The 17,545-nt window shown below is 31.6% G+C and overlaps 1 protein-coding gene across 3 annotated transcripts in view; it reads right to left on the minus strand.

Moving 5' to 3' along the window:
* The window catches only part of SPOCK3 (SPARC (osteonectin), cwcv and kazal like domains proteoglycan 3), a 319,126-nt gene that overhangs the window by 86,760 nt on the left and 214,821 nt on the right, over nt 1-17,545 (minus strand). For all 3 annotated transcript variants that reach the window (XM_039876322.1, XM_039876320.1, XM_039876323.1), the window contains one exon: nt 10,420-10,534. In XM_039876322.1, coding sequence (XP_039732256.1) covers nt 10,420-10,534 — 115 coding nt within the window. The remainder of the gene's footprint in view (nt 1-10,419; nt 10,535-17,545) is intronic.

Consider the following 17,545-nt stretch of genomic DNA (forward strand, 5'->3'; position numbering starts at 1 on the left):
TTATCCCTAATACCTTAATCACTATCATCTCGTGCTTCAATTATTACTAGCCTCCCTACTGTTCTTGTTTCTTCATTTTCCTACCATCATTCTTAACCTTCACATATCCTAAATTAAGTATTTAAAATTCCAAATATGACCTTTCCTTTACATGCTGAATTCAGTGAATATCTTTGTGAACTGGTTTGTTAAAATATTCACTCAAAATATTACTTCCTTCATATACTATTCATGAATCACAGACTTTTAAAATATAATTCCCAAGTAAACTAATCAAACTAATAGTAAAAGAAAGTTGTAACATAAAAAGGCATGAAGACTTCAAAATATGCTTTTAAAAATAGTTGTTGAAGTATATAAAATACAATAAAATTAAGTTTTTGTAACAATTTTTAAAATTAAAAAATATATACCGGCATAGTTTACATTCTTTAACCTGTAAATAGACACAATAATCACACAATTGCACTAAATTTTTTATTTTAGTCATTTGCAAGGTAACAGATAATCGATATATAATTAACAGAATCTATTTTATTTCTAAGATATAATAATTCAGTAAATTCATCAATAATAATTCATCAAATGTTTTAAAAGTATTACAAAATAAGGAAATAGAGTAGTATATTCAGTGTCTTTAGTTCAACTAAATTACTTGTTCCAAATACGTTTTACACAAAGAATATATTCTCATTTTTTGCTTTTAATTTAGTTTTCACTTCATGCTTTCTTTCTTCTACAAAATATAGATGACATTCCTTCTATATCTAAAATTGACGAATATGTTTTTCTTCTATTTTTTGAAATGTCAAATCAACAATTTTTTATGAGACTATATAAATACTTCATTGACTTTGCTTTCCTTTCCTGCTTTGAGGCTTAAAATTATCATCAGCATCCTGGGAACTCATTGAGAAGTTTGAAAAAAGCTAGTAAGCTACATAAAGAAACTACGATTTAAACTCTGAAATATTATTCCAAAAGACTGTTTAGAACGTGTGATGTTAAACTTCAAATATATTTTATGATTCCTTTACTTACAAAAGAATTTCACACAAGATCTTCTAAATGCAAATCAACTGGCCTCACTTCTACATTAGGAAAGATAATAATTCTATATTAGAAGTAGAATTGCAAGCATTTCCTTATTATCATACATATATTTAATTTTGGTGGAAGCCAATACTGTTTAGTATGGGGTAAATTATATTTTTTTATATAAGTATTGTGTGGAAATGGGGGACAGTGGACATATGTATTATTGAAAATAGCATAATTTTGTACCTTTATTTGTGGTTATGTAGTTATTATTTATTTTCTTCCTTGTACTAAGTTTGAATAGAATGTGGTCTCTGGATTAGGATTAAAGTCTCTAAAGTACATGGAATGTGAGACCAATCTGATATTGGTTTGAATACAGAGACTGGATAACAGCATCTCTCCATCCAGTAGAATTTTATTTATTCTTTCAAGAAATGTGCACATTTTACATAATAATCTCAGGAAAAGGGTTGATGGATATCAAACTCTTAATAAAGCTCAATATATGCATTTTAAGTTCAAAAATGTTCAATTTCTGACTTATATTTGGCTGTCTTTAAACCTCATATGCAACTAGTAAGTACTTATAGGCCATAGCATAGCACAGGGGACATCGGCTCTAGTTGGGTTTACGTCAATTCTGATTTGTTGGGGTCCATTCCACACCCCTTATTAAATATTGTGACCATCACCTCTGCTTAGATTGCATATTGTATCGAATTGTTTTCAAAGACCACATCAGAGTATAAACTGGAGAGGAGTTAAATAAGGACTATGTGTAAATAGTTCTTCAATGTAGCAAGAATTAAAATAGGGCTATCTCCGCTGTATGCCTGATAACATATAACTGCATAAACTCAAAATACAAATTTCTAACTAGAATTTATAGAAAAGATAAAAATTAATTAAATTAATTAATTAATTAAGACATAATATTTGTGTAAAATTTGAAATCAACCAATTAAGTAAAATCGCACACAAAAAGTAGTTCTGCAGAGAAGAGCTCTAACAATCTCTGCATTTAAAGTCGCCTCTTTCCAGGTTATGTTCTATTTTTGAGCAAATATTAATTTTAATTCTGGAATGTCTTTCAAAATTTAAAACATTTCTATTATAAATCATCATGCAATACTTCCCAATAACTTTATTTCATTTTTCTATGCATCTAGTAAAATAAAATTATAGAAGAACTTATCATTTATAAATACTATTTTTCATGAATAAATATACATATTCCACGAGTATATTAATCCACTGGGGTTAAACTGTTTCTTATTGAAAATTCATTCTATCATAAAGGAGATTTTTTTTTAAAGTCTATTATCAAAATGAAATGTTAAAACTAATTTTTGGCCTCTTAGTTAAAAGGTATATGTAAGTTCTTAGTCAATATTCTTTCTTTCAATAAATAAATTTATAATCATAGCATGACAATTAAATATGTTCTGTATCTTAATAGGGCTCCATAGGATTCAGAACAATGAAATGAGGAGGAAAACACTGTGTCAGATCACAGAAGAAAACATGCCCACCTCTTGTCTTACATGGATAAAACCTATCAGGTTTTCTTAGTTTAGAATATTGAAAAACACTGAAGATGCTACAAATCTATAGCTTTCCACATCTATTTAAACACACTTCAATCAGTCTTACATAGAGGGTCTCTTGTTAAAGGATAGTATCTTTTACTTTGTTGTTGTATGATCTCTAACTTCACACTAAAATTACATGGGCACCGGTGATATCTGATACAGTGAGGACTCAGAATGATTCCTTCTCTACCCTGTATTTGATGACGTGTTTCCCAAGGAAGACCAAAAGCAGGCAACTATACTATTGCTGAACCCACTGTGCTTAGAAATGTGTGGCCAATCTCAAGGCTCAATATTTGAAAAAAATGTCTTTTGGTCACTCTTGGCAACAGTATACCAATGTCGAAATTACTTTCTCTTAACCTTCTTTCTTGTCCTATAGTGCCAAATGCATTTTAATACAAACACATTCTGACATAAACTAATTAGCAAAAACAAATTATTGAAGAATTTAAGAAACTCCACAAAATTATAATTGCTAAGACAATGAAGAAATTAAGGTGGAGGCATTAACAAATGTGTTCAGAGTTGTTATTAAGGTTATTATAATATATATTTCCTGAGGATCTTAAATGACCTAAAAAGAGTGTTTTTCATTACAAAGATAATATAATTTACAACTTAGGTTAACACATCTCAAATCTAAATAAGCAGATGTTTATTTGAGAAAGCCTAAATTAACAATTCCATCAAGAAGCCACATGCACGCGCGCGCGCACACGCACACACACACACACACACGCGCGCGCGCACACACAAAGGCCAGTAGCAATGAAAGATTGTGGAAGATTTATCAACAAATAACCAATAATAATACCTCTTAAGTCATAGAAGGCTACTGCTGAATTATTTCAAACACTAAATACACAGAAATTTTCAAAGTACATAAATACTATTGACTATAAGGAAAGATGAAAACTTTCCAACTTTTTTACAACCCATCCTGATAAACAAAAGCGTAAAAAATAAAATCATAAGTGATATTTAATGTATGATAAAAATTTTATAACTTATTAGAATTCAACAGTATTTTACAAGCATCATCGATTCAAATGAAATAGAAAGGCAATGATGGTTTAATTTGAGGAAATGCATTCATAAATCTTTGTGATTTATATATTTTCTATTGTGCAGATGAAGAAATTGAGATTCATAAATTTAAATATATTGCCAGAGGCCACACAGCCAGTGCAAAACTGGGATTGTAAAATCTGTACTCTTAGCCAATAAATCATGCTATCTCGCAGGATCACAACACACAAAACAAAACAAAATTCCATAAAACAGTTAAAACACACATACATACACACACGATCGAAATTAGAAGCAAGTAAGTCTAGTATGCAGGCTAATAGAGTTACCATCTATTTAATTCTGACATAATATAGAACAAAACATACAGAAAAATACAATGAGTTGCATGATTCTCAGCTTCTGATAACAGGAACCTTGAGATATACAAGAAAATTGCAAGTGAGGATATAATGAAAAAGATGAACAGGCCCAGAAAATATAAGCCAGTATTTTTTGTTAGCATTCTATAAATCACCCAGATTACTAAACTCAGAATTATCTTTAATGCATTCTTTTTTCCTTCTCAATCATATCCAATTGAATTTCAAGCTCTGTAAATTCCACCTCAGAAATATTATTCAAATTCAATCTCTCTTCTTATTTCTACATTTACTATCCTGGCCGGGACCTTATTGCCGCCTTTCTGAAGTAATAAAATAGCCTTCTAAATGCATCTAACCCACCCTACTTAAACCAAAAAGAAAGAAAAAAAAGACCTCTAGCACAATAACACAGATAAAAGTTAGGAAAACTGCTTGGAAATGCTCACTCTGTGCTGAAGAACTTCAACTCCTTCATGTGCCTAACTCTAACATAATTATATCCAAAGATTTCATCTCGGGTATTGCCCAATTTACACTGTAACTTCCTTAAAATTACCCTGCATACCAGCACAAATGGAATACATACTTTTCTCCAATGTGCCCCATGCTTTTAATGCCTTTAGGTTTCATCATTTCTTCTTTCCTCTCTCACCTAGCCTTACTCGTTAAGCCTTTTTAACTTAACTTTATTTTTAATAAAAATTGTATATAGTTAAAGCGTACAGCATGATGATTTGATATGCACATGTGTAGTGAAATATCTACACTCAAGCTAATTAACATGGCTGTTCACATAATTACTTTTTTTGGTGTGTGAGGTCATAACATGGTAAATTTATTCTCTCAGCAAATTTCTAGTATTCATACAGCATATTAATTATCGTCATCATGCTGTCCATTGGATTTCTAAACTTATTCATCCTACATAACTGAACTGCAGCTTCGTATTCATTGACCAACATCTCCCCATACACTCCACCTCCACAGGAACCACCATCCTACTCTCTGCTTCTGTGTATTTAACTTTTTAAGATTTCACATACAAGAGTAATTATGCAGGTTTTTTTTTTCTTTCTTTCTTTATCTGGCTAACTCACTTAGCAGGATGTCCTTTGGGTTCATCCATATATTTCAAAATGGCAGAATCTCCTTTTTAAAGGCTGAATAATATTGTATTGTATATATATAATCTGCAAATTCTTTATCCATTCATCAGTCAAAAGACACAGGCTGTTTCCATATCTTGCCTATTGTGAATAATATTACAATGAGCATGAGAGCACAGATTATCTCATTGAGATACTGATCTGACTTCCTCTGAGTGGCTATATATCCAAGAGAGGGATTGCTGGATCATATAGTAGTTCTATTTTTAGGTTTTTGAGGAACTTTTATGGTTTTCCAGAAGTGCGGTTTCAATTTACATTCCCACTAAAACTGTACAAGGGTTATTTTTTCTCCACATCCTCAACAACATGTTTTAAAAAATATTTTTGATAATGTAAAATCTTTAATAGTTTGTCTTCCTTTACTTTTTAAAAATTAATTTATTTTAATTAGTTTCAAGTATACAGGACATTGGTTAGACGTTTATATACTTTATAAAACGATCCTCCTAATTGCTCCTTCTCTCCTCTGGCTCTCTACCTAGCCAATATATTAATGCTGACTGCATTCCCTGTGCCATGCTCCCCATCCCCGTGACCAGCCATCAGCTACTACTCTGTACTTCTTTAACCCTTCACCCCATTCTCCCAGACACCCAACCCCTCTCCCCTCCATCCATCACCAAACTGTCCACTATATTTGTAAGCCCGTTTTTGATTAGGTTGTTCTTTTTGTTCCTCAGCTTCTGAATATAAATGAAATCATATGGTATTTATCTTTCTCTGTCTGACTTATTTCACTCAGCATAACAACCTCTAGGTCCATCCATGTCATTGCAAATGGTATGATTTCATTTTTTTATGGCTGAGTAATATTCCATTGTGTATATGAACCATTACTTCTTTATCTAATTGTCTGTTGATGGGCACTTGGGTTGCTTCCATATCTTGGCTATTGTAAATTGTGCTGCCATGACATTTCTACGGCTATCTCTATTCAAACTCAGCATTTCAATTATGAAGGTCTGTGTGAATGTGTTTAGATGCATGTTGGGGTGAGGGTAAAAATATTAAAGGTATATTATTTAAAATTAACAAAAATTTGAAGGCATTAGATATATAAAACAAGAGCTATGTAAAACTAACAATAAGAAGAAAAATATTTTGGGCCTTAAAATATTCAAATTTCAAACAAAAGAGAAATGCCAGTTAAAAGAATCTTCTGAACATAGCTAATCAAATAAATAACTTAATGGTGGACTTAACAATATATCATAAGTTTAAAGTTTACTGTGCTCATGAACCACTACTGTATAGATGATATAAGATACATCTAGGGTAGATTCCTTAGTTTGGACTTACTAACTGCAAAAGAATCCTTTCCAATGCTCTTCACCTTTGGTCCTGAAAAGCCCTTCTAGATTTAGGATTGCTTAATATATATATTATATATCTGATTAGATATATATTATATATCTGATATATAATATATATAATATATTATATACATTTAGGATGTATATAAGATTGCGTAATATATATAATATATATTTATATATATTATATATCTGATTAGATATATATTATATATCTGTATATGATATATATTATATATCTGATATATAATACATATATCAGATATATAATATATATATATAATATTTTGCGTATGTGTATTGGTTTAATAGGATTTAAGATCCACTTGTTTATGACTTAAGTGAAGCCATTTTGATTCACTTGTTTATGATAAAGACAAATCATTCTTAGAAATAAAGTTGTTTCGATATAAGAATGAAGTAAGTTATGTCAAGATGTCATCATGTCATCTGTTGATGTTTTTGAGTACAAAGCAGACCATTTGCTGAAAAGAACATGTGAAGAAGCAACTATGGCAAGGGGACAGTTAGACAGTAAACAGAGGACTATTTTGTGAGGACTATTCAAGAGTTTTGGTCTGAGCAAGGCATACTTTGCTGACCTAAACAGCTCTCTGAAGATCTTGAGACACTTGCTCCTGCCCTGGCCAAGGCGACAATTTGGTCGGCAGCGGTGCTAAACCATGTAACGGTCCCCGGAGTGATAACCCTCTGAGCAGCTTAGGTTGTCCACCAACACCTTTAACTTTTCTTTTCCTAGCAATGTGCTCTAGCAGCAAGAGACTTTCATCTTTATGCTAGTAGCTAGAAGTCAGCTTGTGGTTGATCAAGCCATCTTTCCCAAAATCTCGAACTTGTGTAAAAAGGTACACCTTTGTTAAATTTGGACTTTATTTCCCCTTTCTCAGAATAATTATGTGATTAAATCTATCATTTGTTTGAAATATGTTATTTCTTTATTGGCTTATTAAGAAATATCATCACATATGCTATTGGCTTGTGAAATTATTAATAATAATTCCCACAGCAAACCTGTGCTAAGTAAATTACTGGCAAAGACAGAATCAGTCACTGAGTATAACTTAGCTGCCAAAAACAAAACAAAACAATACAATATACAAAATCTGTAGAAAATAGTCTGTTCATAGTCCATGTTCACAGCTATGAATCTCATAATAACCTAGCGATGTAAAATATATTAGGGGGGTTAAAAATCAGCTAAAATAGTCTTTGAATGAAGTTGATTAACCTTTTACATGATCATTCTGTATCTGTCATCAGACAACATCTTAAAAAAAATGGAAAGAAGTAATACAGTAAAAGGACGAAAAGCACTGGCCTTTGTACTCTTAATTTCATGAGTTAGAAAAGCAAAAAACGGAACAGTTAGGTTACTGACTGAAGAGAGGTATGATTATCTTCTCACGTAAAGTCAGAATCTAGAATTTAAAAGTGCAAATTTATAATAATAAAAAACAAAAAATAAATTTTTAAAGTGTAAACTACCTATCTTTCTTTATTTGAGTTACTCAAATGTATATATTTGGACAAATTTATGCACACTCATTACTGACTACATTAAGAGAACAGAGAACTTTGTTTCTTCCTATTGTATAAAGGAAATGTATTTTTAATAGTTTTAATATATTTCAAGTCACTTGAAAGCATTCACTCAGCTCTTAACACGGCAAAAACTTACTATCGTGTTAGTTTGACCTTAAATGTAGGAAGTCAGAAAGATTTAAGAGGTATTTCATTGGTGTTAGTTTCTTTCTTTTTCTAGTATAGAGAAGCTATTAAATCAAATTTCCAGCACTACACATTCTAGTGAATGCATGCTCCTAATGCAAATGACAGTTGAAAGATTAGAAATGATACTGAACTAAGTTTTACAGTTCCCATGTCTCATGGCCTTTGGCACTCTGTAGAAATGACATTCATAATTTTCTGTACTGCTTTTCCACAGTAGCTAGCAAAATCCTGTACTTGTTTTGCCCTGACGATCCATCAGAACAGGATTAGTTTAAATTCTTCTTGCCTGTCTTTTTACACACAATTGAACACAAATGATCTTTATCCCTTGATGATATCACTTTAAGAGAAGTTTCCTTTTTGACATATTAATATAAACATTGTACAGAGACTTCGAGCAACATGAAACATAATTATTGTTTATTCACAAGGGATCCATCTAAGACATGTTACCTTCCATATTTAATGCATACTGAGTTCCTTTTGTAGTTTGTGAGAGCTTATAATAAATTGATACCATATTAAACATATTTTGCATTCAAAATGAGTTGAAAAGCAGAAAATCTTATCGAAGGGAAATCTTTGTGAAGGGCTATGATATATTAGGTGTTTTTAATAGCCTCCAATGGAAAAAAATGGATATCGAACACTAAGGTAGGATTTGCTTCATACCTAAAGCGATTTTCAGAGGAAAATATATTTAATTATGTAAATAGGAAGAAGAATGAGGAAGGCAAGAGATATCAAAGTACTTCAATTAAAAGAAAACTATAATTACTCTTAATGATATAGGAGTTGATTAATACAGTCAAAGTCATGCCTGAATATCCTCATCTGAGCTATGTTAGAGAGAGTAAATTGGGATATGGGGTGGAGAGTCCAGAAGGAATTAAGCGCTGAAACTGTTTCTAGGCTGGGGCGAGGCAGCAAGGGTGAGGCTTAAAGAACAGGGCACCTGGGAGACAGCTTAGAACCTTTCTCCTACTAGTCGGCGTCATTCTGTACATTGACTAATATTTGAACACTAGCTTACCATTATTAGTATGCAAATCAATGAATTTACTTTTGAACAGTAAAATCAACTATTATTTACTTTACTAAAAGTGATGCTATCACATTTTAAATTCTAAATTATTTCAGATATTACTTAATGAGTAAAGACAAATATAAATGGCATAACTGAAGTTCAAAGTTTTATCTGTAATAAAATATTCATCATGGGACTGTAATATAGAATATCAAATATAATATGTTTAAGAAAATACATAGTTTACATTAAATAAACTTTGTATTTTCTTATCTACATATATATCATTTATATTTTTTCAGAAAAAAAAGCAAAAATAAATTTTTTGCACTAAAGATCCATGATAATTGTTAAATTACAAGATTCACATCATTATAAAATATATGATAAATGCTGATGTTAATGTTCTATAAAACAGTCTGACTTAATGAAACATCTATTCCTTATGATTCTTTCTTTATCTATAGTTATGAAGAACTGAAACTAGCACCCATGGAGATTTTCTTAAGGCACGAACAATACTTTAAATATAAAAATAATACCATATAAACCATGATAAATAATCTACGAAAAGTCAAATTATATACTATAACATATATTGGGGTCAACATATTTCATTAGGCATCAAACCTATAAAAATAAAGATTTAAGAACTCTAAATCTAATCAAAAAGTTTAATTTATGAAATTATTTAATAGGCAATTTTATACACACATACAAATACGCGCATTCTACACAGGATAGACATTTTTATTTACTGACTGATCAGTTCTACTCTGACCCAAACTACTTTATAACTTACTATATTACCATTGATCAGTTGCTTGATCCAAAAAAGAAAAAAAAAATGTAAAACATTTTAGACACAGTAATTCATAGAAGGCATTGCTTTAGGTTATTGTATATGGTGAACATGTACGAAAGATTTCAGTTATTACAATTAAGATAAAAAAGATCTATAGTAAAACATTACTTGCTCTAATATTTGAGGCTAAAAAAAGTACCTTTTTTTCATATTCACGAAGTCAATACAATATAATGGTTCATTGTGTACATAATGGCATTTACTGCGAAACACTTAAATAAAGCAAAAGAATGTAAAAGTGTAAATAAGTTTTCACCACTTACCTCTCTTGACATTTCTGCTTGTACTTGTGGACTTATCCGAAGGACACGGGCAACGTCCTTCACATCTGACGGAGATCTGTTTTTCTAAGACACATGCCTGATATTCCAGTTTGCACTATATAAAGAGAGGAAAGAAATAATAATTCAAACACATTTACTTGTAATGGTAGAAAGTCAAGAAAGTGACTATAATACACTTGTAATTCTATTGCATACGCTATTGGAAAAGATAAACAAATGGATTAGAACAAAGAGTATCAAACCTGAATTCGAATTTTAACAGTACTACTTTTTAAATGTGGCTCTTGGGCTAGTTTCTTAAATGTTCTTGGCCTCAATTTCCCCATATGAATAACTAGGATAACATCTAATCTACAGAGTTTTAAGAATCAAACACCAATAACAACCATAAGCTAGGTTCAGTAAATGTTTATAAAAGCCAAATAAAATTAAAGGCAAGTAATCATGGCACATAAAGTTTTTTTTTTTTAGTTTAGTTTAGGTTTGATTTCCTTTGTAAGCATTACTGTTTGTTAGAATTTTAAGCCTGAGTATTTTTAATTCATTCATAATATTTTATAAATGGATGTTTGACATGACTAAAAAAATTATAAACCTACTCCGTCTTTTAAGGGGCAATAATTACCTCTTACCCTAAAAGAAATTGATCTTGCTAATTCTGAAGTAATGCGATTTCTTTAGTGGCTACCCCCATAATTTACTCAGTACAAACTATTTTAAATTTAAATAGAGCAGACTTTCTGGCTCCAATTGACAAATGCACCAGTGACTAATTTAATTCAGCTTCAGCTGATACCAAGAAATGAATACACCCAATGACTAATCAGATTACTCACTTCTTCTGTACAACATTTTTTTTTCTTGTCAAATAACTCTCTAATGGACAGGCACAATTTTTAACTAGTTCTGCAACAAGTGATTAAAAAGTTTTACACTTGAAATATGTTTGTGGTGGCTTAGTGCGCTTTTTTGGAAGAATAAGTTGTATCGAAGGTATCATTATTTTTTTTAATATTTAAATAATAAAAAAGGTCTTATGATGTAAAATCACGATGCATTTTAAATGTAATTAAAAAGTCCCAATAGCTAATCAAAAGTAGAAATAAACAGTTAAATTTTGAGTGCTTTAATGAAAGCCAAATAAGTGACAAAAAACTCTGAAACTTTAAATTCAAATTAATATTCTTTCCTGTAACTTCTTTTAACTTAATTCTTTAGAACCCTGGATCTGGTCATAAGAAAATTCTGACTCATGGCATAATTTAAGAAATTCTCAGGAACAATTATAAGTGGTATATGAACAGATAAATCCAAAAGTCAATATTGTTTATAGCTAATATTGAATTTTGAAATTTGCAAACGTTAGCTCCTTTCAAAGGTGTCATGTCATACTCATACATTTTAAATGTAGTTTACTTTAGTAATGATATTTTTATTCAGAGAAAATAAAAGTTCAAAAAATACTTGAGCAATAATACAAGAGTTGTTTATTAAAAAGGGGAATCATTTTCTGCTCAAATATTGATGATTAATTGTAATGTTATTAAATTTATGAGAACAATCTATAAAAATCCGATCTTGTGTTCATCAAAACTTTTCCTTTTAGTTAATTTTCTTTAGCATAATTATAAATTAAAATTTTCAGAGCTATCTTTAAGATTTGCATGATTTGATAAAGTTAAAGCTTTGCAAAAGAATTACTTTATAAATGGAACGATTTTTCTTCAGAGTGATCTATCACTTTTTTTCTGTTTCCATAAAGAATCGAATGTATAGCAAATGTAACCTATATGTATAATTTTATGAATTTAGCTCCCTATAATCAGAAAACCATTTAATTTTATTTACTTATAGATTGGTTTTGACAAAAAAAAAATCTTCATGGAGAATATTATTCAAAGAATATTAGGATATTAAAAGTAGTATTTAAAAAAGTTAACTACATTGATTGCATTTCTAATTAATAATGTTCAATTTACTTAATTATCACAAAGCTGAAATATTTATAAAGGTATAAGTGAACTAAAATATCACATAAAGGGCATGTTCATTAGTCTATAATTACCAAAAAATGCAAATACTGTACAGAAAGACATGATTAATGCATTCCTAATTAAGAACTTGAATATTGAGAACACTTAAGTTATCAGTTATTGTGAAAAGCAAGCCCACAGAATAATATTTCAATGGTCAAAGTTGACATTTGTCAGCGAAAGTAAGTTAAAGCCATTTGCTTAATAACAAGATCAAAGAAGAAAATATGATATCACTATAAGAGAGATCTGGGCTGTCCACAGAAAAGATCCCAACAATCAGGGGTCAGCAAACACTGGGAAAGGCTACTGTTACAGGTTTTCAAGATGATACAATCACCATGGCCATGTTAAATGGCTTAAATCATAAGGTCTCGGCTAGGAGTGATTTTTATCCCCCAAAGAACATCTGGAAACAGTTTTGGTTGTTACACCTGCCGGGCGGAGGGATTGCTGCTGACATCTACTAGAGGCCAGAAATACTGCTAAACATCTTACACTGCACAGGTCAGCTCCCCAAAATAAAACTTTATATGATGTTTGATGTCAATAGTGCCTAGACTGAGAAGCCCTGATTTAGGCATTGGTCTACCAAAAGCCAACAAATGGATTAACTAAACTCTCAAGATCTCTTCCTCATTCCTTTAGAAACTTCTTCTTGGGCACTCATTAATGTAATGGATATAAAATTAAAACAATGGTATAAGTAAACTACCAGCTATCAGCATTTTAATTATCCAGAAAAACTGAAAATACAAATCAGCTAAAACGACAAAATATAGTTTATACATGAATACTTTCATTGAGTCATCATCATGTGTCGAGCACTGTATTAAGCAATTTTAATGCATTACTCTTTTGATCATCAGAGTAAGATATTTTTTAAAATAAAGTTTACAAGTGAAGCTTAGAGAGCTTACACAACAGATCAAAAACATAGCTAAAATGAGATTCAAATACTATTTTATAGTGCTTCTAATGTAGAACAAGTATATAATTAGCAGTAGGAAAAAATAGCAACAATGTTCTATTTCTTTTGTAGTGATAAAAATTTTTGTGCAAGTGAAAAAACCAAATTGGAAAGCATGCAATTATGATCACTTTTTCGTCTCTGCTTTAATATATCTTGGACTAATATATTGCATTATATCATCTCTTGAATACCTTATACAACCAGTATCTTAGACATAAGCAGAGATATCATGCATAGAATTCCTCATACTTAGCTATAGCTAACCCTTTTCCTAGCAAATCCCCTCCACTTGAGTATTTCTCTTCTCTACTTTAGTGTTTTCTATGCAAAGACAACTAAAGGAGGGAAAAAAGACTGGATTTGGCCTTGAATCCATCCATTCATTCAATTGAGATCTGCCATTTACACTCATATCATAATTATATCATCCGTACACAAGCTGGGAGCTAAACAGAGCAACAGCCTTTAACAACCCTGTGCACTAAAGTGGACATTATATCATTCATTGTTTTCTCTGTGTAACACTCTACTTTTCATAAAGGATAATACCCTGCTTATTTTGGGTAACTGCTATTCTCATCAGAAACTTTTATTTTGAGAAACTTCTTTTTAAAGTCATAGGACATGGGGCAGGTCAGAGTCACTTTCCCACATTCTTCATTAGATCTGAGGGGAGAAAGGCAGGCCCTTTCCAGGGACAACACCAGAGATGTGAGCACAGATGCTACAAAGCAAAGTCAAAGTGAGAAAAGGACCAAGGGAGTCCTGAGACCAAGAGTCCTTAACTTAAGCAATCTCTAAGGCTGACTGATATGTGGGTCAGTTTCCCCTTGATATATATTTCAATCACTTTCTATCAGACATTCAAGTCAGCATCTAGAAATTGGGTATTATAATGGACTAGTTGAATTAAAGCTAAGTCAGGTGAGATAAGATGAGAGCAGTAAGCACATGTCAACCCACTGTAAACTTGTAAGAAGTTTACAATCCTTGTCATGTAGTCATGAACCAGTGAAAATATTGTTTCAGTTGGCAACGGATTACCTGACCATGGAGAATTGCCAGGAAAGAAAATGAGGCACAAAAGTATACTTAACCCTTATCTTACTGAACACATTATTTTAGATGTAGTACATTATCTGGATCAGTATATCTCCAATTTTTCAAATGTGAATTATTATAAAAATTTTATTTTTCTTCAAAAATTAAACACATTTCAAAATACTCAGCATAAACATCTCATTTGGCACAGAGGTTACACTATCTTCTATTAGAGCATTGTATCAAGAAAACGTGACCCGTGATTTATGGACTCAGAAATGGATGCAGTACTGGATTTTGGATGGTTCGAAGGGTAGCTGGATATGTTCACAGATGTGCATGGGATTGCTGCATTCCATTCTGTCTTAAACTCAATTTAATCCAAAGTAGTCCTAGAATGACAGGGTTGTCCATTCTTCCACCTCAGTCAGGATTATGAGTATATGCTTATAAAATATCCTACTGTTTTTCATATTACAGAATTATTCAGTTGTTATAAGATCATCTGTAGTCAAAAGCCTTTTATTTTGTGTTTTCTGTGCATAAGGCGGCATTTATGTATATATTTTCCTCTTTGTTAGATCATTGTTCTAAACAGATATTTTAGACTTCAAAATCTGGTAATAAATTTAAACATTTAAAAGATCAATGGGATGGTATACTTATTTGACTTTCACTCTATCTTATATGTTTTATTGAATTTTATTATTAAACAAAAATTCTCGTGTAACTTATTTTAGACCAATGCTGCTTCAATTATCAGTAACAGCTTCAATTAAAATACAACCCATAAAAGCATGTTGTTTGGATACATACATAAAATACATACATGAAATTAATGAAATCATTTTAACTTACTACTGATTTATATTTTCATTATTTATCTTAGTATATAATATGGGCTTGACAGATAACTTATAAAATTCTCCAGGAAGGCGCATGAGTAGTTAAAAATAATTTTAAAATAGATGAAAACAGAAGGTCATGACACCACATACTCCTAAAAACGAGGATGACATTTGAGAATTATTCTTACAGATAATAATGGGAGTGGATATTTTAAAAAGAATGGAAATAAGAAAAAAAGGGATGTACTTTAAAAGAACATACAATAAGATGAAAGATTCAGGACAGACATTAAATTTAGCTAAAAAGAGAAAGGACTCTAAAGACTTCAACGTAGTAAATGACTTCGACAATTATACTATGAGCATCAAAATACTAAAGTGTGATAGCTTGTGCATACATTTCAATGTCTATGGAGTTTACACACTTAATGTTTCATATTAACTGTTTCAATAAACTAAACTTTGAGACTTTCTTATTTATTATGCTTAAGAAATATCAAGAGCCTATTTAAAAATATGTACTATTCTTATAGCTAAAATATATGCTTAATGGTCCACAGCCCCTACACAGTTTTATGCACTGGTATTAATGATAGAGTTTGGGATGTGCTAAAAGAGAAAGGTGGAGAAGAGTTGATACAATTAGCTTGAACAAAAATATACAAACACATAAAACTCAGTTTTTTCTACTGTGTAGAGTTTCTTCTTGGGTAGACCTGAGGGAGTAATCTGAGAAGCCATTACCTCCAGAGCGAAAGCACCCTCTGCTAACTAATTGCGGGAATACATGTGCATCTAAGACCATGGTTCATGCACGTTTGGAGAGGAAGACTCTTGGCAAGGTTGGCTGTAGCAAACGGAGGATCTGCTAACTGGGGTGGTTAAAACATATTATTAAAGATGACTTTATAAAGTAAAGGTGAATATAAAAAATAAAACAAGGGTACAGAGAAACAGAGAGAGCAGAAGTGAACTAGTTAACCTTTCAGAAGTTAATAATTAAGTATTCCAAATAAACTCTCCTAGGATATACATGCCCACAAACATATATCTGTAACAATTCCATATGTATCCTATATTTTTTAAACCCAAAAAAATACAACATGAGTTCATGCTGATCGCTCTAATTCCAATCTAACGTCTAGAGATTCTTTCCAGCTTTCTATTTCCCATGTTTGTAAGTACTTTCTCCAACAATGAGAAACACAGATTTACTTATATGCTTGATCTATTTTCTTAATTGCTCAGCAGAAGCATTTTCATGATCTTTCTGGTCATTTCATCAGCATAGAAATTCCAGAAGCATTTCCCACTCAATACCCTACATTCTTAGACAAAGGTAGGCAAGCCTCCAAGGCTATATTACGGAGTTCACCCTTTTCCCTTCACCACTGTGCAGTGGGTTTCATGGACTTACTCTGAGCCTAACTTTTTCCCCTGTAGCTCCATCAATTACTAAGACAGGAGTGCTGAAATCTCACAATGTGTTGGTGAGATCTGATATTTTCTCCCTATAGAAAATGCTTTATATATCTTAAGACTCTCTTATTATATACATAGAAGATTAGCATTATTATATTAAGTTTTCCAGGTGAATTAGCATGATACTCATGTAGCAACCATCTTTGTCTTCTATGGCTTTTATCTGAAAATGCTGTTTGACAATTTAGCTAGATGATGCTATTGGCTGGAAAATCAGAAACCTCGGTCTCTATGACTCTGCAGGATTATTAAACCTTGGTCAGTGGAAATGGCTGATAAACTCCTGACGAAAATCAAGGGCCTGCTCCTAAGTAAAGATTCTTCGGACAATCAGGTTGGATTTACAATGCTCAGTTTCTCCAACGGTGAAGGAAAACTGCTCTCTCTTTGGTCACCATCACCAAATAGTAGTCCTACCACCGAACTGGATTTTTTGGGTATTGGAAAATCTGTGTGCTTCCCTTGGATATTATACTTTGGCCTTTGTGTCAGTTAAACCATCAGGCTGATTTGGAAGCCATGCAGTGCGCAGCGAGCTGGGTCACACTCTCTACGTTGGGGGCACAATCCCAATAAACTCTTTCAGCTACAAGTCTCTCCTGACACTTTTCCAGGTGACGTTGTTGCTATTCCAGTTGCATCAGGTGACTCTGGCCACGTCATCATGTTCTTTAAAACTAATCTGTGTCATCTGCTTGACTTTTTGGACTATTTGTAGTCTGACAATA

This window comes from Pteropus medius, unplaced genomic scaffold (genome assembly GCF_902729225.1).
Source record: "Pteropus medius unplaced genomic scaffold, Ma_sr-lr_union100, whole genome shotgun sequence".
NCBI classification, from domain to species: Eukaryota; Metazoa; Chordata; class Mammalia; order Chiroptera; family Pteropodidae; genus Pteropus; species Pteropus medius.